General features: G+C 45.1%; 1 protein-coding gene across 1 annotated transcript in view; it reads left to right on the top strand.

Moving 5' to 3' along the window:
• Positions 1-26,631, top strand: part of NPLOC4 (NPL4 homolog, ubiquitin recognition factor) — a 52,393-nt gene that overhangs the window by 11,946 nt on the left and 13,816 nt on the right. The window contains exons 4-12 of the mRNA XM_061144539.1: positions 2,376-2,552; positions 5,709-5,757; positions 6,499-6,593; positions 8,260-8,383; positions 9,271-9,450; positions 12,209-12,295; positions 14,225-14,296; positions 14,709-14,835; positions 18,987-19,147. Coding sequence (XP_061000522.1) covers positions 2,376-2,552; positions 5,709-5,757; positions 6,499-6,593; positions 8,260-8,383; positions 9,271-9,450; positions 12,209-12,295; positions 14,225-14,296; positions 14,709-14,835; positions 18,987-19,147 — 1,072 coding nt within the window. The remainder of the gene's footprint in view (positions 1-2,375; positions 2,553-5,708; positions 5,758-6,498; positions 6,594-8,259; positions 8,384-9,270; positions 9,451-12,208; positions 12,296-14,224; positions 14,297-14,708; positions 14,836-18,986; positions 19,148-26,631) is intronic.

Here is a 26,631-nt window from a genome sequence, read left to right on the forward strand (position 1 = left end):
CTCCTGCTCTGCCCTCACGCTGGCCCCCAGGGTTCCAGTGAAGACTGCTGGGTTCCTTGGGGTTCTACCTTGGCCTGTCACACACCTGGTGCTTCCCTCTCAGGTCCTGAGGTGTCTGGAGTCTGTCTCTCCTGAGTGTATTTAGGGTTTGCAAGGATCCTGTTGCACTATAGCTGGTGTTGTCTAGCCTGTTCTAAGCAGGGGATTTGGGAAGAGCTGCTAAGTCTGCGGCCCCTCTGCCCACTCTTGGAGCCCTTGGTCATTGCAGATGGCCTCTTGTTGCTCACAATTCTTCATTCCATTTCCAGCTGACATTTCATACATAAGTATACTTTGTCTTGAATTCCACACCTGAAGTCTTTGGATATCTAAATCTGTTGATTGTTTCCTGCCCTCTCTTGGTCCTGGTGGTTTGTTTCTCTTGTACATTTGGTGACCTTTTCTTGAGAGCTTGTATTTGGCCAAACTTTGTCTTAGGGGGCCCTGAAGGATCTGGGTTTGTTGGCTTTCCTACTGAAGGAAATGGCAACCCACTCCAGTCTCCTTGCCTGGAAAATCTCGTGGACAAAGGAGCCTGGTGGGATGCAGTCCATGGGGTCGCAGAGTCTGGCATGCCTGAGTGACTAACACTTACTTACTGTAAGCACAAGGGGGCGTTGTGGGCTTAGCACTCAAGTTAATTTCTGTCTGGTTTCCTGAACCAAGTAGCATCCCTAATTGTACCCTGGATGCTCGCAAGAGCAGGCCTTCGGTTTCAGACTCTCAGACAGTTTTGCCTACAGCATGGTGGATGGAGGCAGATAGGATTTCTCCTTGGTCTATTTTGTCAGCTGGTAGGTTTTTTCCCAGCTGTTGAGACATGTTCAGACATCTGGCTCTGTGTGGCATTTTGGGCTCAGCAACTCTCTTTGGGCAGGCAGGCTCAAGGCCTCATCTCTGTCACCCAGAGAACGACTGTAAGCCAACTTCAGGGTTCCCATCATGAGCTGGCCATAGGCTCCTTCACTATTCTTGTTTGAGCTGCTTTGGGTTTTTGGACCCTTGGGAGTTCCTTTCTTTAAGCTCCACAATGCATTTTAGAGTGTGTTTGTTAAAACTGATGGAGCAGTTGAGCCAAGTATCCTGAACCTGGAGGATGTTTAGGAATATCTCATTTGCTGTTAGACATAGACATCTTCAATTACAAATTGGAGGTCTTATCACCCTAAATTGTGAGAGGAAAAAGAGGGCCGAGCAGACCCGTTGAACAGCTGCAGCCCAGCCTCCCCATCCTGGCTGAGGCACCTGTTCCGGTTCTCTCCGTTTGTTGTTTGGAGGCTGCAGGCTGTGCTTCCAGTCTTACTTTCTGCATGTGCCTCTTGTTGAGAACAGGGAAATACTTAGCCAGTGGTGGTGCTACAGCTTTTCCTCCCAGACTGGGGTTGGCTGATTGTCTCAGGACCTGCAGTGCTCCCACGTGGGACTGTTCACTTGCCTCAGGCATGGTGGTAGGTGGGCAGTCAGGCTCTACTGAAGTCTGCAGTGGGTCTGATGGGGAAAGGACGCTGTTCATATTGAAAATGATTGAAAACCAAATATTGCCCTTTACAGTGTGAATCATGGCAGCCTTTGTGGAAAGCAGTATGTCAGCAGCTTTAAGAACAAATAAAATTCCTAAAGTTTAATGTACCCTCTCTGGGAAATCTGCCCTATGGCCAGGAGACCGTGCCACCTCTTGGTGGCATAGTGGTGGCAGGTCTCTCAGGAGCCTTGCCTGTCATGCGGGAGCAGCAAAGCATACTGTGGGGTGGCTTCACCGCAGAACATTGACTAGAGGTAGAACATCTTTGGAGCGATTGTGTGAGAACAGCAGATGGAGAAAGTGTATGTCTAATCATCTCAGGTTTGTACATCAGTGATGTGCATGTTACGGACACGTGTGTGAATGTAAAGAAAGAAAGTGGAAGGATGTGCCCCAGGGAGGTAAATGAGAGAGCTAAAGAGAGGGCCAAGGAAGGAATGAGGGGAAGTGGGCACCAAGCAGAGGAGGAGGAGGTGGGTAAAAGCTGTGTTGCTCCAGTGTCTGGAGAGGTTGTGTGTCTTCCGTGTAGAACTAGGTGTGTCTGTGCCTGCGCAGCATAGATCCTGCACTGTGGTTGTAGGGAAGTTATATTTCAGTCCAGAGAGCCTGCTGCTAACCTTGGTAAGGTGAAGAGGCATGAGGAGACAGGAAAAGAGCACTCACTCTCTTAAAATCGGAAGCCTAGCTGTGCCGTTGGGATGGTTGGTGTTGGCTGTTTGTAGGCGTCAGAGGTTTTCACAGGAGTTGATCTTCTGTGCAGCTCAGGTTGTGAAGAAAGGAAGACAGCCTCAACTTAAATTTGTTGTTTGAACAGGCATGGAGATTTGCTGTTCCTGTTTCCCTCGAACCTTGCGGGACCGTCATCTGAGATGGAGACGTCAGCCCCGCAGGGGTTGAAGGCCTGTGGTGCTCCCAATGTGGTGGAAGATGAGATCGACCAGTACCTCAGCAGGCAGGACGGGAAGATCTACAGGAGCCGTGACCCACAGCTGTAAGTGCCCTCGGGACCACAGGGTCAGTCAAGTGAAATGTCTGTAATGTGTTCTGAGGAAGAAATGTAAGTTTCGAGTTTGACCGTCTATTTTCAACTTACATCTCACTTAAATTATTCTTTGAGCTTTTTCTCATTGTTTGAATCTCAAACTGTGCTCCACATGTATTTTAAAAATTTTAAAGTGGTGAGAACTGGGAGATTTGAAAGAAGGAAGGAGCCTTAAACCAAGTCCTCTCTGTGGTGTGCCCCTGAAATACCTGGATGCACATGCAGAGTGGGCTTTAGCCAGTGTGACAGGGTAGAGGGGGTGGTACCCTGGCACCTGCTGGCACAGGTCCCCATTCACATCGTCTTGTTTAATTCTCGTGGGCGAAGCTCAACCTTCCATACTCAGTGCGCTCTTTCCATTCTTCTAGGGAATGTTTCATTTGCTAAAGGTGCTGCTGCCTTCGGAATGTTCACTTTTCAACGAGGATTGTGTAAAGTGCTTATGCTTGTGTACATTTGTTTATTTTAGATTTTTTGCTGTTCTTTTTTTTTTTCCCCATTTATTTTTATTAGTTGGAGGCTAATTACTTCACAACATTGCAGTGGGTTTTGTCATACATTGACATGAATCAGCCATGGAGTTACATGTATTCCCCATCCCGATCCCCCCTCCCACCTCCCTCTCCACCCGATTCCTCTGGGTCTTCCCAGTGCACCAGGCCCAAGCACCTGTCTCATGCATCCAACCTCGGCTGGTGATCTGTTTCACTATAGATAATATACATGCTGTTCTCTTGAAACATCCCACCCTCACCTTCTCCCACAGAGTCCAAAAGTCTGTTCTGTGCATTCGTGTCTCTTTTTCTGTTTTGCATATAGGGTTATCGTTACCATCTTTCTAAATTCCATATATGTGTGTTAGTATGCTGTAATGCTCTTTATCTTTCTGGCTTACTTCACTCTGTATAATGGGCTCCAGTTTCATCCATCTCATTAGAACTGATTCAAATGAATTCTTTTTAACGGCTGAGTAATATTCCATGGTGTATATGTACCACAGCTTCCTTATCCATTCATCTGCTGATGGGCATCTAGGTTGCTTCCATGTCCTGGCTATTATAAACAGTGCTGCGATGAACATTGGGGTGCACGTGTCTCTTTCAGATCTGGTTTCCTCGTTGTGTATGCCCAGAAGTGGTATTGCTGGGTCATATGGCAGTTCTATTTCCAGTTTTTTAAGAAATCTCCACACTGTTCTCCATAGTGGCTGTACTAGTTTGCATTCCCACCAACAGTGTAAGAGGGTTCCCTTTTCTCCACACCCTCTCCAGCATTTATTGCTTGTAGACTTTTGGATAGCAGCCATCCTGACTGGCGTGTAAATGGTACCTCATTGTGGTTTTGATTTGCATTTCTCTGATAATGAGTGATGTTGAGCATCTTTTCATGTGTTTGTTAGCCATCTGTATGTCTTCTTTGGAGAAATGTCTGTTTAGTTCTTTGGCCCATTTTTTGATTGGGTCATTTATTTTTCTGGAATTGAGCTGCAGGAGTTGCTTGTATATTTTTGAGATTAATCCTTTGTCTGTTGCTTCATTTGCTATTATTTTCTCCCAATCTGAGGGCTGTCTTTTCACCTTACTTATAGTTTCCTTTGTTGTGCAAAAGCTTTTAAGTTTCATTAGGTCCCATTTGTTTATTTTTGCTTTTGTTTCCAATATTCTGGGAGGTGGGTCATAGAGGATCCTGCTGTGATTTATGTCGGAGAGTGTTTTGCCTATGTTCTCCTCTAGGAGTTTTATAGTTTCTGGTCTTACATTTAGATCTTTAATCCATTTTGAGTTTATTTTTGTGTATGGTGTTAGAAAGTGTTCTAGTTTAATTCTTTTACAAGTGGTTGACCAGTTTTCCCAGCACCACTTGTTAAAGAGGTTGTCTTTTTTCCATTGTATATCCTTGCCTCCTTTGTTGAAGATAAGGTGTCCATAGGTTTGTGGATTTATCTCTGGGCTTTCTATTCTGTTCCATTGATCTATATTTCTGTCTTTGTGCCAGTACCATACTGTCTTGATGACTGTGGCTTTGTAGTAGAGTCTGAAGTCAGGCAGGTTGATTCCTCCAGTTCCATTCTTCTTTCTCAAGATTACTTTGGCTATTCGAGGTTTTTTGTATTTCCATACAAATTGTGAAATTATTTGTTCTAGTTCTGTGAAAAATACTGTTGGTAGCTTGATAGGGATTGCATTGAATCTATAGATTGCTTTGGGTAGTATAGCCATTTTGACAATATTGATTCTTCCAATCCATGAACACCGTATATTTCTCCATCTGTTTGTGTCCTCTTTGATTTCTTTCATGAGTGTTTTATAGTTTTCTATGTATAGGTCTTTTGTTTCTTTAGGTAGATATACTCCTAAGTATTTTATTCTTTTTGTTGCAATGGTGAATGGTATTGTTTCCTTAATTTCTCTTTCTGTTTTCTCATTGTTAGTGTATAGGAATGCAAGGGATTTCTGTGTCACACAAGCTATTTTTGTACCATTCTCAAGAGTTTTTGCCACATCCACATACCAACTTTCTTAGTCTTTACTGAACATTTTTTTGTTTTTTTTTTTTTAATAGATGTTTATTTAATAAAATTCATCAGCAATGGTCCAGTGTCATCTGAATTAATTTTCATTACAAACTCTTACAATAAATATCGTTTAAAAATAAAAAGATAGAAAATTTAGCCGTGTGTTAAAATGCCTGTGGTTTAGTTGCTAAGTTGTGTCCAACTCTCGTGACCCCATGGACTGCAGCTCACCAGGCTCCTCCGTCCATGGGATTCTCCAGGCAAGAATACTGGAGTGGGTTGCCACTTCCTTCTCCATTTACCGAACATTTTTATTTAGATTGACTTTAAATTCATTTACTTTTGCTTTTAGTTTGTGTCATTTTAAGCAGTTAATATCCATAGAATCACAGGTTTGATGCACAGGTCAATAGTTTTAATACACACCAAAATATTAAACTGTTACAAGCTCTTCATCACGTACCATTTCAGATAATTTCACGTGGGTGGGGCAGCATTTCATTAGGTATTACATGCATTGTGAGTATCAGCCTGCAAGGAGGCAGAAGAACATGTGCTGACACTGCATGTTTCTCTTTCCTGTGCTCTAGGTGCCGGCACGGGCCTCTGGGGAAGTGCGTGCACTGCGTTCCTCTCGAGGTGAGTCCACGCAGAGTGAGTTCCCAGAGCCGTCTCCACACTTCTCTAAGTCCCTGGGTTGGGTTGGAGTGGTTCAAGGAACTTATCTATTTATTGCCCTGGGCCTCGGATTCCCCCAAGTGCAGGCTGCACTGAGGATGAGCCTTTATTTATGGGAGTGACCTTCTGGGTAGATTATGAACAGCTGGGACAGGGTATTGCTGTGATAAAGGGGCAGCATTTACACTGGGTTCCCTGGACAATCCTTTTAAAACCTGACACAAAGCTGGACCTGGCGGTTTTTGTGTTCGTCATCGTTTTGATTTACTTTGCCCTGAATCTCACGACTCTACTGATTTGTCCTGGTGAGATTGAGAGTTACCATAATAATGCTGACTTGTGACTGGTTAACACTGAATTTACGGCAGGAAGGCCAACCTTATTTTCTTCATGAGTCTCCTCTTGCTTCATCTTGTGGCTTTTTTTTTTTTTGCAAAAATTTACTTGATACTTACTTGACTTGCATCATTTTATGTTTAATAGAGATTAACAGATTAATATAGATTTAATTAATAGAGATTAATAGAGTTATCTTTTAAAGATAACTGGTACACAGAGAACCTGGTTCTGACCTAGAACAATAGTGAGGACCTAACACCAGTTCTCCCTTTCTGCCCACCTGCCTCAGGGCTTGGCAAGTGGAGGCTGTGGCCATGACCCCAGTTGCAGGTGTGTGACTCTGTTTACTGTGTGTTTTGGCAGCCGTTTGACGAGGACTACCTAAACCACCTAGAGCCTCCCGTGAAGCACATGTCCTTCCACGCCTACATCCGGAAGCTGACCGGAGGGGCTGACAAGTAAGCAGCTTGAATGCGGGGGTGGCATCTGTGTGGCTTTGGGTCGCAGAAGTTCATTTTCTGTCTCTTGCACATGTTGCTTAAAGCCCCTTGGCATTTGAGTGAGAAAAGTAAAGATCAAAGTCTGGGCATGCATTGTTTGAATTTGTGAATCTTATTCTGATTCTAGAAGAGGAAACAGGTGGGTGGAGACTCTGGTACCTGCTGTAGTCTGCAATGCCAGTGCATGGGCAGAGGCCAGGCTGGTGGTGGCCTCTGTGGAGGCCCGGGGGTACCTTGGCAACCTTCTCTCGGATATGCGGTGTCCTGGCAGCTAGCTGTTTGTGAAGATGAATGAGATGAGGCATGTCAGTGGCCAGTCCTGTGTCTATGGAGTCTCAGCCCACCTTCCCTTTGCTTTTTGGAAAACCTGAACCACCTCCCCCCAATTCTCTTGGCTCTCCTGTTTCACAGCCCCCGTCAGCCCTTTGCCCTGGAACCTGCCTCATTAGCAGCTCAACTTCACAGCCATAGTAAGGCCAAGGTAGGGTGTCATCCCTGGCTTGGCCTCTGGTGCCTCAGCAGTGCTGTCTGCAGTCTCGGCCAGGCGGGCAACGGGGGTGCAGGTGGGCAGTGGGGACGGCTGGCTCTTAGAGAGCAGCTGTGACAGTGGCAAGCTGAGAGCACTTTGATTTCTTCTGAATTACATCTAGTCCTTGCCGTGCAGCCCTATCCTGCTGATGTGTTCACCTCACCAAAAAGGAACGGACTTCTTACTGGGATTTTATGATTCTTGTCTGTGCAGCGAGAGGAGATGGTGGCTGAGCACAAGTCAGCAACATTTCATGAAGAATGTCATGTTCGCCTGCTTGTAGTTTTTCTCTGACAGCCTGCTGACATCCTGAAATGACTTTTAAAAAAACTTAGACCAGGAAAAAAAAAATCCCACCCGAAGCCTATTCTTGCTTTGTCCGTGGGGTAAGCTCTGAAGCTGTCTGGACCAAAGCACAAGTGTGCTAAGGTTTGCTGGCCTTTTGTCAGTCTAGGTCAAGGGCTTGCTTGTCACTGTTGTTAACACGCAGCCTTGGTTGTAACCCTTGCTTCCCAAGTGCCATCATTTTCATGATGCTGCTGGCTTGTGGGGACAGTGCTGATCACTGGGCTGTTTGTGAACAGGAAAGCGACGGAGGGTGCAGGCTCACCTGTAAGTCCACAGTGGGGCCCAGGACATCCTCACTGACCGAAAGCAGAGTGGTGATATCTTTGTTATGTATCCTAATCACATTTTTTCTATGGATAAGAATTCTGTCCAGAAATCTTAAGTATTAGACTCATTACGTAAATATTTGTTAAGTCGATGAAATTTAAAAAGAGTTTCATTTTCTCTCAGAGGCATAGGTTAAATCCAGATATTCAGCAGTACTCTTGAAAGTCTTCATAGACGTTAGTGAAAACGAACTGTTTTTGTCAGAAATAATTCTGAATTCCGTACAGTCTTAAGTGCACGGGACAGAAGCTAGAACTCCATTAGAATAAATTTTAGCACATTTTCCCTGCTGTTGCTACCACATGCTTAGCTCCTGAGAACTCTGTTCAGGAAGTGTAAGGTATCTTACATTTTATTTCCAGCCTCCTGTTAAACTTTTAACCATTGTAATGTTTAATTAAGTTGCATTTTCTTGTTCAGGGGGAAATTTGTTGCCCTGGAGAACATCAGTTGCAAGATTAAATCAGGGTGTGAGGGACACCTTCCATGGCCTAACGGCATCTGTACTAAGTGCCAGCCAAGTGCCATCACGCTGAACAGACAGGTGAGATGTTGGCTGTGTCCACCTGGGTTCAGAAAGCAGTATATTTGTGTTCATGGCTGAGGAAAGATCTCTAGCTCCTTCAAGCATAGAGGGGAGCCTTCAGTTTTCTGTGTTGTTGGCTTGTGTAGAGGCAAAATTTTCCTGGTGACTGTTTAAAATGCTCAGTGGTTGTGACTTTGCCTTTTAAGAAACTGGCTCTGGAAGTTGGCTATGGCTCAACTATGAACAGAACTGTCCTGGGACCAGCTCAGGACATCTTTCCAAGCCAGGTTAAGAAGGGAACTGGGCTCAGGAAGGAGACTGGGCTCAAGAAGGAGCTCAGGGAAAATTTTGTGTAATTATTCTGGCTTTTTCCACTCTTATCGTCCAGCCCTCCAAGAATAGCTCACCTTGTCTTTCCCTTGCCGCCGCCAGCCCTGTTTAGCTGCTTAGAATTCCATGGCCTCCCTGACCATCTGAGAACCTTTCTACTTTTCTTTTTCTCCTTCCTTCCTCCCATCCATCCCTCTAGTTCTCTTTTCTTTCTTTCTTAATTTCTTTTTGAAAATTTTTTTTGACTTAGAAAATGTGAAAACCTGCATTTTAGGTAGAATCCCAGTAAGGTGGTTTTTTTTTTGTTTTTTTTTTTTTTTTTGGCCATGCCATGTGGGATCAAACACTCCCCCCTGCAGTGGAAGTGCAGCCTCTTAACCACTGGACCACTAGGGATGTCCCCTGGTGAGATTAATTTGAATTAATTTATTGAGGAGTCCCACCCTTACCCCTTCTACCCACTAAAATCTGAAGTAGTCTTAAGGGCAGAGCACATTCTTAGAGTCTTGTGCTAAAAGAATCTATTATTTTTTTATCGAGTATTTGAATTTAACCTATTGTTGTTAACTCTACAGAAATACAGACATGTGGACAACATCATGTTTGAGAATCATACAGTTGCTGACCGCTTCCTTGACTTCTGGAGGAAGACAGGGAACCAGCACTTCGGGTACTTGTATGGACGGTACACGGAGCACAAAGACATTCCTCTTGGTATCAGGGCTGAAGTAGCTGCAATTTATGAGCCTCCTCAGGTAGACATGAACAGGACTTACAGTCTGTGGGTCTCTATTGCTTTGTTTTGATGGCTCTATGGGATGCCTTTTTCAGATTGTTTGTTGCTTTTCCTACTGCATCATTTGCCACAGTCTGTAGACACTTAGACACACTCAAAAAGAACATTTGGAGAGTAAGACCATAGCCCCTAAATATTTCAGTGTATGTTTCCAAAGAATAAGGGCACGTTCTTATATAACAAGTGCATTGAGAAATTGAAGTAAGTTGAACTTTGATCAGATCTAATCTGCCATCTTATTCCACTTTTGTCAGTTCCCCCAAAAGTGTCATAAAGTTGCTCTCTTCTGATTCTCTTATCTCCTCTGCCCATGCCTACAATCACCTATCCTAGGAATTATGAAATTAGAGTCACAGAATTACTCTAGTTCTTTACCTTATGCCACACATGTAACTTAATAACAGTATCAAGATTACCACCAGTGTAGAACTGAAAACAGTTTAGAATTGTTTAGGTGGAAGGGTAGGGTCCCTAGGGTATATCCCACTAGGGACCAGCAGTTGGTTTCTGTGTTTAAAGTTGCCTGGAATATCTTCTCTGTGTGATTATGTCACCAACAGCTTATAACCAACATTTAGGTTCATTTGATTTTCAGTATTTAGGGATTGGTTTTATATATATGTATTTATATTTGTTGTACAATTACATAAAACTTTTATATGGTTGTGTGTTATATATATGTAATATATTTATATTGTTTTATTTTATATAATAACTTTACTACAAAAGCGAGGACTGGAACTGTATTGCATCCTGGTTTATGATATGTTGAGATAGTTAGAGGGTTTTGTTCCTGCAGGTTACTGTGATGCAAAAACACAAAAAGTGCAATGCACTGAGGCCTGAACAGAGAAACAAATGGAACATAGTAAATATTAGAGGCTGAATTAGGTGGTGGGTATATAGATGTTCACTACTGATTCTTTAAACTTTGTTGTATGCCTAAAATTTTTTATTTTAAAAAACGTTGGGAAAGAAAAAAATTTGCATGTTTGCAAAGTGAGTTCTACAAACAGCGTCTTCCCCTTCATCTGATTTCCTCCCTCCCCTACAGGTAGCCCTCACTTTAAACAGTTTTTGGCTTAGATCTGTAAAGTTTGATTTTTTTTTTTAGTGTAAGTGGGTCCATAGATACTCCTGTTTTCTCCTTTATCTCTGGGGGGCATCATGCCATGTGCATGTGTGTCCCCTTGTGCTGTGTTCCGGACATCTTGCCGTAACTGGTCTACTTTTTTTTAATAAACCAAGGTCTGAACTGTAGGCCTTGTGGCCTTTGCAGGTTTGTGGCTCCTGTAGAGATTCCATTTCTTCCCTGGGTGTATTTATACAGATTGTGTGTCATCTACCCCCTTGACATTCTTGTTATTTATTGAGAGCCACAGAGGATGTGTTGGACCAGGCCTTCTGTGATGGTTCACTTGCAAGGAGATGGAAGATGGCAGTAGATGCTCACCCAGAGACCCTGCTTGTCCAACCCTTCAGGTGTTGAATGTGCTCTGTGAGCGGGATCTGCTTTTGGAAGCACATGATGTTCCACTTCAGCTTTGAGGAGGGTCTTTCACAGTGTTCCAGTTCAGTTTTGAGGAGGGTCCTTTCGTGAAGTATTTTAACAGTTTCATTAAGAGTATGATTGAACAAAAAATGGGAACAGAAGCCTTTGGCATCGAAACTACTAACAGCATCATCAGAGGTCCCAAATTGGGGATCCTGGAGGTTGAAACATTTGACCTCTAATAACCTCCAGCTCATTAGAAGTTGAAGTTCATGATGCCACATGTCATGAAACAAAAATCCTTAGGTTTGTTCTGAGTTTGTGCTTTGACCTGTGCTCTGGAGGTATTAATCATCTCCATATGGGTCATACCCAGCAACATAAAGTTCTTTTGTTATTTTGCCAGGATTTAACTAATTTACAAGGATATACCCAATTAGCATAACTCAATTTGGAATTACCTTCACTTTCCTGTTTGATAGCCGTGTCTTCTGCTCAGTATGATGGTTAACCTATGAGCGCATTTTGGTGCAGATTAAAGATTTCAGCAAGCTTTGTCTACTGCAAGAAGTGGGGTACTATAGCCAGTGTAGGTTGCATGTGAGCCAGCCCAAGCACTGCCCCCACTACCCTGAGCTGAGCGCACTCCTCACCAGTCAGCAGGATACCCATTTCAGGTGCCCGTTTGTTGGCTTAGAGTGTGTTTATCTTCTGTGCTCTTTCACTCTGCCTTGCCTGTGAAGCTAAGCACTGTCCTTGTAGAAGTTGTGTGGAGATTTTCCAAGGCTGTTTTCTGGGAATGAATGTTACTTTGCAACTCTAACCTTGCCTAATCTAGCCAAGCTTACTTGGAGTTAAACTATTTATCCAAGGGAGTTTTGAAACTAACTTCTATTCCAAACAAAGGAATCTTAAGGAGTAGAGAACCTTCTCTAGTCCTGAACAACCACACGTTTCATGTGGAGCCGCTAACGTGACCCAGCCTGAATATTGCCTCTTCATGTTCTCTGAATCTTGATTAAAAGCAAAGCCAAGCCCTGGAAGGAAAGAGCCTGGAGGACTTGGCTTGTGTATCTGGTTGAGCTTTTTTACTGCCGAAAATCTCCTTTTTGGCTAGGGAGATTGGTGCTCCTTTGTGACAGCCGACCAGAAATGGAGCAGAGCTGCTTGCTGCTTTTCTGAACCCCTCCTCTAAATCCATCTTCTCTTTTTAATACCCTCACAGATTGGTACACAGAATAGCTTGGAGCTTCTTGAGGACCCAAAGGCTGAGGTGGTCGATGAAATTGCTGCCAAACTTGGCCTGAGGAAGGTACTGAGACTTTTTTTTGTCCTTGAGGGAGGACCTGGGCTCTGTGTTGGGGACATCTAGGTGGTTGGCGTGGCCAGGCCTGGTCCGGGACTGCTCAAGGTCAGATGCAGGCCCTGCACATTTTGAAGCCTCGCTTGTGTTTATTGGGCACCTAAAAAAGGATGCCAGTGTAGGGACTGTTATATATATGTAAATCCACCAGACATACTTCTTGTGGAGTGCCTCAAAGTGGGCCAGGAAAGAAGCAGCAGGAGCAAGACCCCTGCTCCTGCTGCAGGGGACCTGACACTAGGCTCTGTGTCCCACCTGCCTGCTAAGGCAGATCCTTCTGTGTGTGAGCTCTCCCTTCACTTGTCTGTCTGCACTGATCATTTTCTGTCCCCGGCACTTGGAGATTCTAGTGGTTCCTCTTCAGTCCTCATCGAACCTCCTGTTTGTAATTGAGTCATCTGAGCATCTAAGCCTTGCTAGTTTTCTGGGCAGTTAGAAGACAGAGGGTTTTCTTTTTGAATCTGTTTATCTAGTTTATCTCACATCTTTGGTAGAGTTCCTAGGAACTATACAGGTGACTTTTTATAGATACTGTTGAAATGTGAACTTGAACACATCTTAGAAATTCACTATTAATAGCTACATAAGTTTTATCCTTTGTTTCCTAATCAATTTAGACAGGGAGAAGCAGACTCCGTACATATAAATGGGGGAAGACTGGAAATGTGCCTTATGACCCAGGAATGCTGTGGAGCAAAGTTACTGCATCATTTTAAGAAAAAAACTCCTGTTGTTTCTAACAAGGAGTCAGCATCATGATTTAGGGGCATATTTTGATTTAAATTCTGAAAGTTTCTCATGTTGAAAAGAGAAATAAGTGTGTTTTTTTTTTTTAACCCATTTTTGTTATAAATGTTTGGTTCACGATAGAGTAGATCTTGAAATAACTTAAATGCCTTTCTCCAAACACTAGTTCCTTAGCCCTTACCTCAGCTTGATTTTGATTCTGTTTTGTTTAATGTTAAGTTACATTTATCCCTTAAGTCTCATATTCTCCATTGCCATCCTCCTTGGGGGTTTTGTTCATTTGGGCATTTTTAAAGAAAGTGAAAGTCTCTTGATTTGGCTGGTCATGTCTGCAGGAGGTGGAGTTGAAGAGTTTCATGTCAGGGTTGTACTGGAGAGGGTCACAGGCACCAGATCACCTCTTTGAAGGACAGAAATGGGTGTGTGTCTGGATTCCATTGCCGCTCTTCAGCCTCCTAGCCAGGTTCTGGTTCAGGAATGGTAACCAGCTGTGAGGCTCATGGGCACAGGAGGGCCAGGGTTCACAGAGCACGTGGACAGGCACTGTTGCTGTAGCAGGACGTGCCAGGGAGGCTGACTGTGCCGAGGTCTCAGATCCCTGTACCCTCAGATGCTTCCTTCAGCCCTGCACTGGTGCTCAGAGGAGCAGCTGGGTGAAGTCTCTGTTGTGTTTTTTCTTTTATTTTAAATGCATTTTCTAGGGAGTGTGTTCTCCTGTCTTATGGAGAAAACCATAGTGTCTGAAGTGGCACTGTCTTTATTTGCTTGCTCGTCGTTTCTCCTTCTCTCCAGAGTGCCAATTCCCTTTTCACTGATATTCTGTTAGTTTTGTCCACCCCAAGGTCCCCTGCACCTAGCACAGTGCTGGGCCCAGAGGTGGTGCTGAGTCTGACACATAAATGAGCTTTGCTCCTTTGCCCTCATCTCCACCTGGCAGCATCAGGGGGAGGACAGCCAGTGTCAGCTGAGTACTGTTTGAAAGCCCAGGTGTGGACGATGCCTTAGCTGAGGGGCTGACTCACCTAGAAAGAAAGGACCGACTCTCGGAGTCTCCTCTCTGGGCAGAAGCTAGAAGGCATTCGTCACCTGTTTCAGGGAGAAACTCAGAAGGTATTTTTCTCTCTTATGCAGGTTGGCTGGATATTTACAGACCTTGTCTCAGAAGATACTCGGAAGGGTACAGTTCGATATAGTCGAAATAAGGTGAGGTGGGCAGGGATGTTTGCTTGCCTGGACCTTGTTACAGACCAACTCTGGGCTGCACTCTTGGGAATCTCTGCACAGCTTACGTTTTTAGACCACATTATTTTCAACACATTGTTCTTAATAAATTAAGGCTGAGTCTGTTCATTCTGTCTCTGAAATCAAAACCCTCCTTACCTTTCTGAAGCCCTGCCTTTCAGAGGTCAGCCCATGAGGTGAATTGCCTTGTGTTTCTGGCCTTACTGGTTACAAGTGGTTTTCTGTGAGGGGTTGGTAGTAGGAAGTGTAGGTACTTGTTTCACCGTAGTTTGTGACGTGTCATAGTTTAGTTCTTAATATTTTCTGAATAAGAAATGCAAGCATATTTTGACATGATGCTATAGAACTTGATATGCTGGTTCTCTTTTCTTAGGACACCTATTTCCTGAGTTCAGAAGAATGTATCACTGCAGGAGACTTCCAAAATAAGCATCCCAACATATGTCGACTATCTCCAGATGGACATTTTGGATCCAAGTTTGTTACTGCAGTGGCTACAGGTATAAATGGAGGCAGAGTTATATTATAACCATTACTACCCTGTCAATAGATTTTGTTCCTCTTTGCATTCTTTTTTAGGCACTTTTTTCTTTTTTTCTTTTGCCTCACCCTGGTACCAGGCCTGAATGGATACAGGAAAGAAAGGATTAAATCATGTCAAGTCTCTTTAGCCTGCTCTGCTACCCAGTTGTTTTAGTCACCAAGTCATGTCTGACTCTTTGCAACCCTGTGGCCTGTAACCCCACCAGGCTCCTCTGCCATGGGATTTTCTCAGGCAAGAGTACTGGAGTGGGTTGCCATTTCCTTTTCCAGGAGATCTTCCTGACCCGGGATCAAACTCGGGTCTCCTGCATTGAAAGGTGGATTCTTTACTAGTGAGCAACCAGAAAAGCCGTGCATTCTTAACATAGTTAAAATAGATTTTCTTAATGGGCCTGTGATACATGAAATTCTTCTTTCTGGCTTGTGGCAGAAATCCTGAACTCAGCATCACCCAAAACTATTAATCCTAGAATTGTGGCTTCAGTGTAGCCCTCCTCTACTCCACTCTCTTAGCCTTAGTCCAGGTTCACTTGGTTCTGGATCTGAGTTCTAGGCTGCCTTTGCCCCTTTCCAGTAACCAAGGATGGCTCTGGTTAAGTAAGAGAAAAGGAATTTACTGTTTCTGTTACTTGTTTATTTATGAGTGGAAGTGTCATTTTAAGAAACCTTTTCCATAAAGCTTTTATTGGGAGTGATGAGTGTGTTTGTGATATTGTGTCTATTGTATTACATGTTAAATATACAAAGTCGCTCAGTCGTGTGCAACTCTTTGTGACTCCATGGACTATACAGTCCATGGAATTCTCTAGGCCAGAATACTGGAGTGGGTAGCCTTTTCTTGTCTAGGGGATCTTCCCAACCCAGGGATCGAATCCAGGTCTCCTGCATTGCAGGCAAATTCTTTACCAGCTAAGCCACAAGGGAAGCCCATACGTCATGAATACATAGTAATAAAAGATTATGGCCTATAAAAAAGGGCCGCCAAATCTTCTATAATACACTTGAGATGCTGTCCTAGAAAAAAGCCAAGTATAAGACCGTACGGTTCAAAAGCAGTAGGAATTTGAAACTTGGAAAACCAACTCATAAAAACAGTCTCTCTGGTCAGTTTATTAAACACTAACCTTGATCCTGTGAAGCCTTGAGTTCTTCCATCACAGAGGTGACAATCCAGTTCGCTCATGGCTACCACACTTCTAGTTTAAAAACCCAGTTTACAAATATCCTAAAGCGTATAAGTAAATATGTGCTCAGTCATGTCCAACTCTTTATGACCCCATGGACTGTAGCCTGCCAGGCTCCTCTATCCATGGAATTTTCCAGGCAAGAATACTTGTATTGAGTGGGTTGCCATTTCCTTTTCCATAAGTAACTATATCGCCTATTAATCCCAGTTGAGCCTGTTACCACTGCCATGGGAACCATGAAGGAAAACATCTTTCATGCTGTCTGAATTTTCAAGATCCATTTGATGTGAGATCCATTTAGAGTGACAGGCACCTTCTCTTTGAAATGAATGTATTTTGGGGCACAAGAAGCTATGGCAGCATCGTTCACATGTTAACGTGAATTAATGGGGTCAAGTGCTTAAGATGGGAGTTTGGACAGGGATTACTGAGAGCACTAATTCTGTAGCACAGAGTCCTTCTACCAGGGCCTCATGGGGCAGGGAACCTATTGTGATGAGAACACTCAGGGCAGCAGGAGCCAAGGGGGGAACAGAGAAGAGACAGGTTGTACATGATCAGAATTTTGCCAAACCAGCTTTCTGTTTGACACAGGGGAGGAAAAGTGTTCTCTTTCTACTCCCTACATCACATAAACCCCCACTCACTTCATTTAGGCTGAGATTCTGGGTCTAGGCATTTAGGCTGGTGGTTCTCACACCTATCAGACCTGATACCTGCTCTTTAGTACATTTATGACACGTCTTTACTATCCAGAAAGTAAAGTTCATAGATAATATACCAGCCTACACATCTGATTCAAAAAGAAAGCAGAGTCATACGATGACTGTAACATTAAGGAAAAATAAAAGTGAAGGAACATGTAATAACACAATACACTCCATGAGCCAGCAAGTGCTTGGGGACTGATACTTGCTGAGGACAGCACTGTGGAGGGCTGCCAGCCTTGTGGGCAGGCCCTGTGCAGGCATCAGTGACATAGTTCCTAGACATTCAGCCAGCAGCCCTCCATAGAACTCTGAGCCAGGCAGGGCCCTTCCTCAACTTATACGTATTCTGTTCATAGATGATACGCTGTTAAAGCTATGAGCGTTTATTTCTGTCGTTGTGTATAAAACGCAATTGATTCTAATCCCAGGTCCCCACAAATACAGGTTTTGCCTACAGGAGTGTGCACAGGACATTTCAAGGCCAGGTGTGATGTAGAGCAGTTCTTTGTCGTGAGGGACTCCCCTGAACACAGCAGGACGTCCGGCACCTTTGACTCTAGCCTGCTAAAACTGGCAGCTCCCGCCCCACCCTGCCCCACTTGGTTAAGAAAAACAAAAATCACCTCCACAGATTTTCAGAACTGCTCCTCATGAGCGCTGTTGTTTTAGGCTTCCATGGGCTCCCATGGTAACCTAACCCCTTTAATTACTGTTTCTATGGGGAATTATTTGATGAGCCTAAAGAACTGGTACATGTTTAGAATTATAAATAGTTTGCAACTCAGGAGCTGCCTGTACTTTCAGTTATTGAGTCATACCTGTTGTTGAGAATTTGGAAATTACAGATTGTCCGTGGAATTTTTGCTTCTGAAATAGGCACTTTACTGACAGGTAATAAATCACTGTAAGGTAATAAATCACTTATAATAAAATCTTCAGTTAGAGTCCTTTCAGATCTGGGCTGAGTTGTCCTTGGTAGTGCTGTGAGATGCTCAGATGCATAATTTCTCTCCCCTTCCCAGGCAGTGGTGATGGTTATCCCTCGTGGTTATCCAAAGTGTCAGAGATCACTCATGGGGCTGTGACATTCATTCCCTGGATTGCACTGGAGGGCCATGTGCCTTGTGTTTGTTGCCTTGACGTTAGTTAGCTGTCATTGCCCAGGCCTGCCTGCGCCGCCCCCCCCCCAACTGTGAGAGTCAAGGGTCAGAGAGGAGATGCTAGGCTTGGATGTCCACCAGCCTTTGGAGCCCATTGTGATGCAGCATTTGGCAACCAGCTGCTGTTGGCCTCTGGTGTGCAGAGTCAAGTCGAAACAAGCCCCTGCTTGTCCCTTGGAGGCTGGCTGTGCCCCATCCTTTACATGTTTGATTGCTTAGCCATCATGTCTGCCTTCTGGTAAATGTTTGCAAGCCAGACACGTAAAACACCTGTTCCTTGATCGGTACCTTACTCTGCTTTTATGAAAGAAACTAAGAGATGTTAAGAGCTTTTTTTTAAAAATTCTCCAAAGCTATCACAGTTGTCAAAGTGTGACCCTGATTCTGGAGGGGAGGAAGATGGCAGAATGGTTGGTCCTACCTGACCTCCGTGGGTTTTACCCTCATCTCAAACTGTAACCCTGCTGCAGGTTTCTATGGAGTAGGACCTGAGAAAGGTTAGAGTGCAGGGCAGGGTTCGGTGCAGGGAGCGTGGCCTCCTAAGTGCTGTGGCAGAATCCCCGGCTGCCTCCCAGATATGCCGGCTGTCCAGGTGTCTGAGGTCAGGGCTCCCCTCTGCACTGTGCAGGTAACTAGCATTGTATTTGCTGGGAAAAGTTTCTGTCTTTTCCCGTTCACTCCCATCCGTCTCTCTGCATTCACTCAAGAATGAAATTTGCTGAAACATGGGACTCTGTTATTCACATCCCTGTGTTACTAAAATCCAGGAGCCCAAGCATGCTTTTGGATGGGTGTTAGAGAAGGTTTAACAGTCATGCCTCCAGTTCTGAGAGAGCATGTCACTGGTGGGCCTGTTTGAGGAGATGCAGTGGCATTTCCACAGCCTGTGTCCAAGGCTTTGTGCCCATAGCTCTCGTGAAGCTGCAGTCGAACGTTTTTGATTCTAGCGAAGACACATACACGGGAGTTGGCTCTGCAGATCCGAGATGAAGAATGACACTTGTTTTGAACATCCTCCCGTGGCTTCTCACTGAAGGTCTTTCTCTTGCAGGTGGCCCCGACAACCAGGTCCACTTTGAAGGGTACCAGGTGTCCAATCAGTGCATGGCGCTGGTCCGCGATGAGTGCCTGCTGCCTTGCAAGGACGCCCCCGAGCTCGGCTACGCCAAGGAGTCCAGCAGCGAGCAGTACGTGCCCGATGTGTTTTATAAGGTAAAAACGCGATGGTGCCAGAAGAGAGAGGTGGATGGAGAGCAGTGCGGACGCTGACCTGTCCTGGATGTTACTAAGTTTGGTGCATTCTGGCCATGGGTCCACCATGGTCATCTAGAGGCCAGCTTGTGGATAAGGGATCTGTAGCATTTCCAGGGCTTTTGTTAACTATGCAGGCTTGTGTGGTGTCAGGGCTTATAAGCAAAAGTGGGGATGATGCGCACTGGGGTTGGGGTGCATAACAAGTGAGACCATTGCAGTACAGACTATTTCAGTTTCTGAAAAGGAGAATTCGTGCCTGTGGGCCTCAGCAGGAGTGAAGGTTGGAGCTGCCTGGCAGAAGTGAGGCTCTCCTGAGGAGACCCAGTCATCCATTTCTAAATCTATTTCCTGTGAAAGCTATAAAAATGACTTTTATTGAAAACTGTGGAGACTTCCCTGATGGTCCAGTGATTAAGACTCTGGGCTCCGCTACAGGGGACGTGGGTTCCATCCTGGTCCGGGAACTGAGGTCCTGCGTGCTATATGGCGTGCCACACCCCTCCCCCCTCCCAAAAAAGAAAGAAAGCTGTGATCTGGTTTGGAGAGTCAGCATTGGGTGCTTCCCTGGGGGCTAGTGACCTGGTTCCCATCCTCCTCATGGGAGCTGTTCCTGGTCACAGTCTGGCACCCTGCCTGTTCCCCGTCCTGGGCAGACTCTGGTTTCCATCTGGCACTGCTCTTCCTGGAGGAGCCTTTATTTCTTGTGGTGCAGGCTGCTTTCGTATGTCTGAGAAGTACTTCATCTCCATTGCTGAAGGATGTTTTCACTGTGACGAGTTCTAGATTCACAGTTCTGCTTGTGGTCTCACTGCACTTAGGCCACAAAGACTTGCTGGCAGAGGGACCTGGAACCAAAAATAGACAAGCAATGAAAGCCCATAAAGAGTGATGATCCAGTTTCTTTAAACTGATTTGATTCTTTCAGCTTTCTTTTTTGTATCTGTGTGCAATGACTAGACACTAAACAGTGTCTAGTCATTGTTGTTCTTATTGTTCAACAAGGCTGTATTTTTAAACAGCTTTATTGAGATACAGTTTGCACATCACACACTTCACTGATTTGAAGTGCTCATCTCAGGGGCTCTTAGGATATTTGCAGGGTTGCGTAGCCATCACCACTATCTAATTTTAGAACAGTTTTGTCCCCAAAAAAGAAGCCCTGCATCGTTTAGCAATTACACACCAGTCCTCCCAACTCCTGACAACCATTGATTTGCTTTCTCTGGTTTCTTTGATGGAATCCTACAGTGTGTGGTCTTTTGTGACTTGACTTTTCACCACTTACAGTATCTCATGGTTCATCCATGCCTGCAGTCTGCAGTGCTTCATTCTTTTCATTGCTGAATAGCATTCGTGTTAAGGACACACCCTACTACCTGTGGGACATGTCAGACACCCAGGAAAGCGCCCAGAGCTGAGGGGCTCCAGGGCCTCATCCTGGTGGTAACTTGAAGGCTAGACACTACGTGATTGTGACAAAGACTTCACCTCCTCAGGGATTGGAAGCGGGGCTAAGACTGTCTGAAACTGGATCTTTCCTGCTGTGGGCATCTGTGGCAGTGGGTGATGTGCAAAGGAAAAGTGCGAGGGCCTTAGGGTCTTGTCCCTGCCGCTGGTCTCCTCCTCAGCTCTTTGGTATGAAGGTCTGTCTTCTACTTCTGAATCTGAGCTTCTGCATGGTCTGAGGGTAGTGGGGGCAGGAACCATCACTGCGCCAGAAAGGCCGGGTCAGTATGGTAGCAAGCAACCTGTCTTTGCTCTGTGGCAGCCTGTCAAGAAACGCTCATGGAGCAGGAAGGCCTCGATGCTGTATCTCCTCCTTTCGGCTGGTGGCAGTGGAGAGACACAGTGAGGCTGGCCTGTGATATAGCTCGCTCAGGCGTCCCGTCAGATTTGTGGGACAGTAAGGAGCTCTGGGAAAGGGTTCTCCATATCATTCTTGAAAGGAAACATTTCCAAGAGTCTTAAGAGTTCCGTTGTCTCTTCTCTCCTGTGGTGTTCAGTAACAATTTCTGGCTTGATAACCCAGATTTTGCCCATACACAAATTCTGTGTGCATCAGGTACTCTGAATAAATACTTTTAAACCATTATTAAACATTCACACATCAAAATCACACCATGCTGGGAACCACTGTGAAAGTTTGATCTTCCCAAAAGTTCCTGTCTTACAAGATATGTGTCTGTATGGTGCGTTTCGGAATGCAGAATGACTCACTTTTGGACCCTAAGACCTAGTGGTCCTGTTAGTTGCAGTCCTAAGCCTTTTGGGGACAGCTTGCCAGTCTGGGGGCAGTGATGGGGTCTGGTGTCCTCGTGGAAAGCCGTTCCCTATTAGCTGCAAAGACCTGTGAATCCCGGCGCACTCAGTGTGTGCGGACACATTGCTCCAAGGTCATCGGGCTACCATCTTTTTTTTTTTCCCTAGAATTTTAAAAATTAAATACTGAGTAGATATGAAAGATTATTTATAAAACATGTTTAAGAAATAAAAAAAAGCAGAAATACCAATCCCCAGAATTAAGAACCAGAACATTCCTATGGCCTTTGAAGTTGCTGGGTCTTCCTTTCTGCTTCCAGAAGGAGTGCAGTATGACTTCCTTGCTTTTCTTCTAGTTTTACCTCCTATGTATGTTTTCCTAAACCAGGTATTTTGAGTTTTACATGTTGCTGCACACAGTAGACCCAAAACTCTGCTCTTGTGTCCTCCAAGCTAAGCCTTGTTCCCTTACTCTGGAGCAGCCTGAGACTTACCTGTGTGTGGCCATTGTGTTGCCTTGGCACGAGTCCACTGTGAGCAGAATGCCACGTGAAGCACCGTACTCAGCTTCGGGCCCAAGTCCTGCTCACCATTCAGACATCCATGGGGCGTTTTCTTGAGCTGTAAATGTGCCATCCTGATCATAAGTGAGGCCAGGCTCCTTTTTCTTCATTTGTTGGCTCCCTCCTGTCTCCTGTGATGTGCTGGTTGTATCTGTTTCCTGTTCCTCGCTGGGTGGTTCATTCTTTTTCTCCCTGCCTCTGACCATGTCAGGAGTGTGACATCTCCGCCTCTTCTCTCCCGTGGTGTCATTGAAGCAGAAAGCTTACATTTCCGTGTGGTCAGCTTTCTATGGTTTGGCATTTTGAATCATAAAGAAAATCTGTTATCTTGTCTTCTCTAAGGCTGGTGGTATTGAGTTTTAAGTTCACCTAGGATTGCTTCAAATGTGTGTTCCAAGGTAGGGGCCCAGTTTTCTTCTTAATTTATTATAGCCATATTCTGTCTGAACACCATTTATTGAGAAAACTGTCTTTCTCTGCTGATCTGTGGTGCTTCTCCATTACCAGTCGTCCCCGTGATTGTGGCCTCACCTCTGTCCTCCCTTCTGTCCCCTGGCCGGTGTTGCTCAGCCAGCACCAGTACTGTGCTGTCCAAGTCACTGTAACTTCACTCTTCCCTGATCCGTTGCGGCCCTGCCCTGCTTATCTCCCTGAGCCCGGACTGTTCCTGACCCTCCCCTTCTTTAGAATTCAGGACCAGCCTGCAGGTCTCACCCAGATGTGATTCTCATTCTCTCTCTCTCTCTCTCTCTCTCTCACACACACACACACACACACACACACGAACGAACGATACCTTTGACATCTCTCAGAAAGTTAGGATTTTTTTCCTTGAAGGTTCTGTCCATTGTTCATTAGATTGTTCCTAGGTACTTTATAGTTTCTGCATACTGCAGTAAGCACTGGCTTGGCAGTTCAGCTCTCTGTTACTTGTTCCTCTAATTTGTACATGTGTTCTGGATTCTCTACATTATGCAGGAGTGATGATTCTTCCCTTCGTTTTGGCTCCTCATGCTGGCTAGGGCTTCTGGAAGTGTTGAGTAACCAGTGCTTTTGTCTGGTTTTTAATCGTAAAAGATGTGTTTTCAGGATTTCATCATTAACTGTGAGTTTGCTGTGGGGCTTTTTTTGTGTTTTGTTTCTTTGGACCCTTTATCATGGTGGAGATTTGCTTTTTATTTCCATGTCTTGTTGTAAGTTTTCCTCCCCTTAAGAAGAGAGCTCCCTTTTGTCACGGAACATATTATTTCCTTAATCATGCTGCTGTTTTCTTAGATTGCTTACTTGCCTGTTAGTGAGAGCAGGCTAGAAGGGCTTCTCAGAATTGTTTATAGCCCTAAAGGAGTTGAGACACTCATTTCTCATACATTTCAGGAAAATATCAGTTTGAGCAAAGAGGCCTATGAAAGCAAACATTTAAGTAATCCTTTTAGTCCTCCTGTGGGCTTTGGGGTTGATTTAAAATATACCTTGTAAACAGGACACATACCCGTGTTTGTCTAAGGCTGTTCATCATAGTGTTATCTGTGGCAACAAAAACTTAAAGCAATCTAAAAGTCTAGTAACGGGAACATTAAATTATAATGCATCTATATGGTGGGATATTCTGTGGTCACTAAAAATGTGTGTTTGAAAATTATGTGAAGATATGCGATAAAAAAAAAAAGATATGCGATAAAACTCATGATGTAAAATTTAAAATGTATCTGTATGGGACTTCTCTGGTGGTCCAGCAGCTAAGACTCTGTGCTCTCAATGCAGGGAGCCTGGGTTCGATCCCTGGTCAGGGAACTAGATCCCACATGCCACAACTAAGACCTGGCACAGCTCAGTAAATAAATATATTTAAAAAATAAGATGTATCTGTATGTATAGTAAAAATCCCAATTCCTGTAGATGTTGGTGCATGTATGTACACACATTTGTATGTGCTTTCACACAGAGGACAGGGCTCGAAAGCTTGAGGGTCCACCTTTGTCTGCAGCTCTGATCTGTTTGTCCTGGAAAGCTCTGTGGCACCAGTGAAGAATGGCCGGGGAGCACCCCCTGTCAGGGTGGGGAGAGATGCACATAGAGGAGCGAGGAGCTCGGCAGCTGGTGAGGGGATGCTTAGGGGTGGGCAGCAGGATGTTGAGGTGGAGGTTGTGTGTGCCTCAGGGGTGCAAGCCTTCTAAATGTTCTCTCACAGAGCATGTTATTAACGTGAACTCAAACATGTGTTTGTTAAGAAAATTAGACTTTACAGGTTAATAAGAAACTCGACACCCCAGCACCTGCCTTCACTCTCCTTGCAGCACCCCCAGGCTCACGCGGATGTGTGGACGTTGACAAGGCCTCGCCCATGGAACTGTAGCCTCTGCATTCAGTCCAGTCATGGCTAGTGTGCCGGGTGCCTCGCTAGGTCCTGGGGCTATAGTGGTGAGCAGGTCACACTCGTCCTTTCCTCCTGGGCGGTATGTTGATGGCTGTTGAGGTGTCTGGTGTGGCAAGGAAGTTAGCCAGGTGGGGAGGAAACCCATTAGGGGGCCACGCGTCCATAGGGCATGGTGCATCCAGGGGACCCAGGTTCAGTCTAGCTGGGGTGTGCATATGATGGCTGGTGGGCAGTGAGAAGCCACAGAAAGAAAGATGGAAGGTGGTTCTGGAACATTCTTGCTGGGTGTGGCAAGAAGAGGGATCTGGAGGCAGGAGGCCACTGTAGCGACCTGAGTGTCAGATGCTGATCAGTGGCTGATCCAGGAGGGGCAGCTGGAGAGAGACGTGAGGCAGGCCTGCAGTGTGAGGTGTGGCAGGAAGAGCTGAAGGCCAGGCTGTGGGGAGGGAACACCTGGTGTGGGGGATTCATTCTGGGTTCAGAGTCCGGGGCCCAGTGGGGAGAATGCTGGTGCCGCAGTCCAGGTGACATGACCTTTGGGGATGGCGAGGGTGTTCTGGAGAGGAGAGCCCTGTGGGCCTTGCACAGGGAGGCCAGGAAGGAAGTGGGTCTCTGGTTTGGGTGAATGGTAGGTGCTGGAGCTGTAAACCTTGATGAGTAGTGGTGAGAGGAGGCTGTGGAAGGGGGTGCCAGTGCCCATATTTTGAAGTTGGATGCAGTGGGACAGGAAGGAAGGCGAGAGGTGCCAACCAAGAATGCCTCTTCAGGGTTATCTGCTGAGACACCCCAGATTAAAGCCCTGGAAGTAAAAGAGAGAAGGTGGACTGTTCAGTGGACAAGGAGGGTCTTAGAGACCCCAGGGAATGCTGCTCTTAGGTGGCTGCCCAGGCAGGAGGGTGGCAAGGTGGGTTCTCCCGGCATGAGGGAGCTGTGGCCTCAGTGATGACGATCTGGAAGAGCTGACAGGTGGCTGCGGTGGGGAGGAGCGAGCACACAGGTGGATGGGGTGTAGTGGCTGTGTAGGGGACTGGTGCGCTCTGGGGGCCTGTGGAGTCCTCTCTGTCCCACCCATCATTTACCCACCTGTCCTCAGCCCAACATGGGTTTGTCCTAGCATCTGGCACTGACTAGCCATGCTTTGTGACTCATCCCAGAGCTCACTCCATGTGTGTGCTGAGTTACTTGGGACATTTCGAGCAAACCACCAGCGTTGTTTTGTCAAAGGTTAACCTATATTTCAGGGGTTTCATGTGGTCTCCCAAAGTTCCCCCAAGAAGGCTGCAGCAGGCTGTGCTGCAGACCAGCCCTGTGCTCGTCCGCTCGCCTGCCTGGGCCCTGCTTTTGGGACTCTATGCTCTGCACACAGTCTGTCCCAGGTCTCTTGTGTGCATTGCTGTTTTCTGTGTGAATTGCTTCTCTGTGCCCTGAGATATTTGTAAGGCGATTCATCATTTTTGCATTTGTTTATGAGGGGTCTTTATACGTAAACCCTTTGTCATATATATCATTTCTTTAACTTTACATACAAAGGAAGTTCTAACACTTTCTGATTCAGAGATACCTTAATCTTTATTCATTGTAATTCCTGCTTTTATCATCATACTTAGAAAATAATTCTTTACTTAAAGCTATCTATTTACTTATATTTTCTAAAATTTTAGTGCTTTTTGATTTAATTTTGCATTCAGATTTGTAATGTTCATCCATTATTTATCTATTTATTTTAGTTTCATAATACAGTTTTATATTTGTTAGGGCAAGACTCTGCACTATTCAACTTTTTAAAGCAAATGTTTTATTTTTTGCCTATTTATTTTTAAAATTTTCTTTTATTTTTTGGCTGTGCCGCTTGGCTTGCAGGATCTTAGTTCCCCAACTAGGGATTGAATCTGAGTCCTGGCAGTGAAAGCACCAAGTCCTAACAACTGGACTACCAGGAAATTCTAAACAAATGTTTTCATCACAGGAGATTGTTTGCCTCCAGCATTAATCAGGAAAATGTATCAAGGAACCAAGAAATTGCCAGCAGGAGAAGAAACTGAACAACATATGAGTATAACACCCCAGTCTAGGGAGAGGATTTTGTGGTCTCTTGAGACCTCTGAGCTTGGCTTTCATTCTTTCCGTTGAGCTAGAGATGACAAGTCTGTGGTCAGATCCCGAGGGTGGAGATGGAGCTGGACATGCACACCCTTGGTGGCAAGGCTGCGGAGGAGCAGAACCCATGAGTCCTGGTACTGAGATCT

The sequence above is a fragment of the Dama dama genome, chromosome 5 (genome assembly GCF_033118175.1).
Source record: "Dama dama isolate Ldn47 chromosome 5, ASM3311817v1, whole genome shotgun sequence".
Classification (NCBI taxonomy): Eukaryota; Metazoa; Chordata; class Mammalia; order Artiodactyla; family Cervidae; genus Dama; species Dama dama.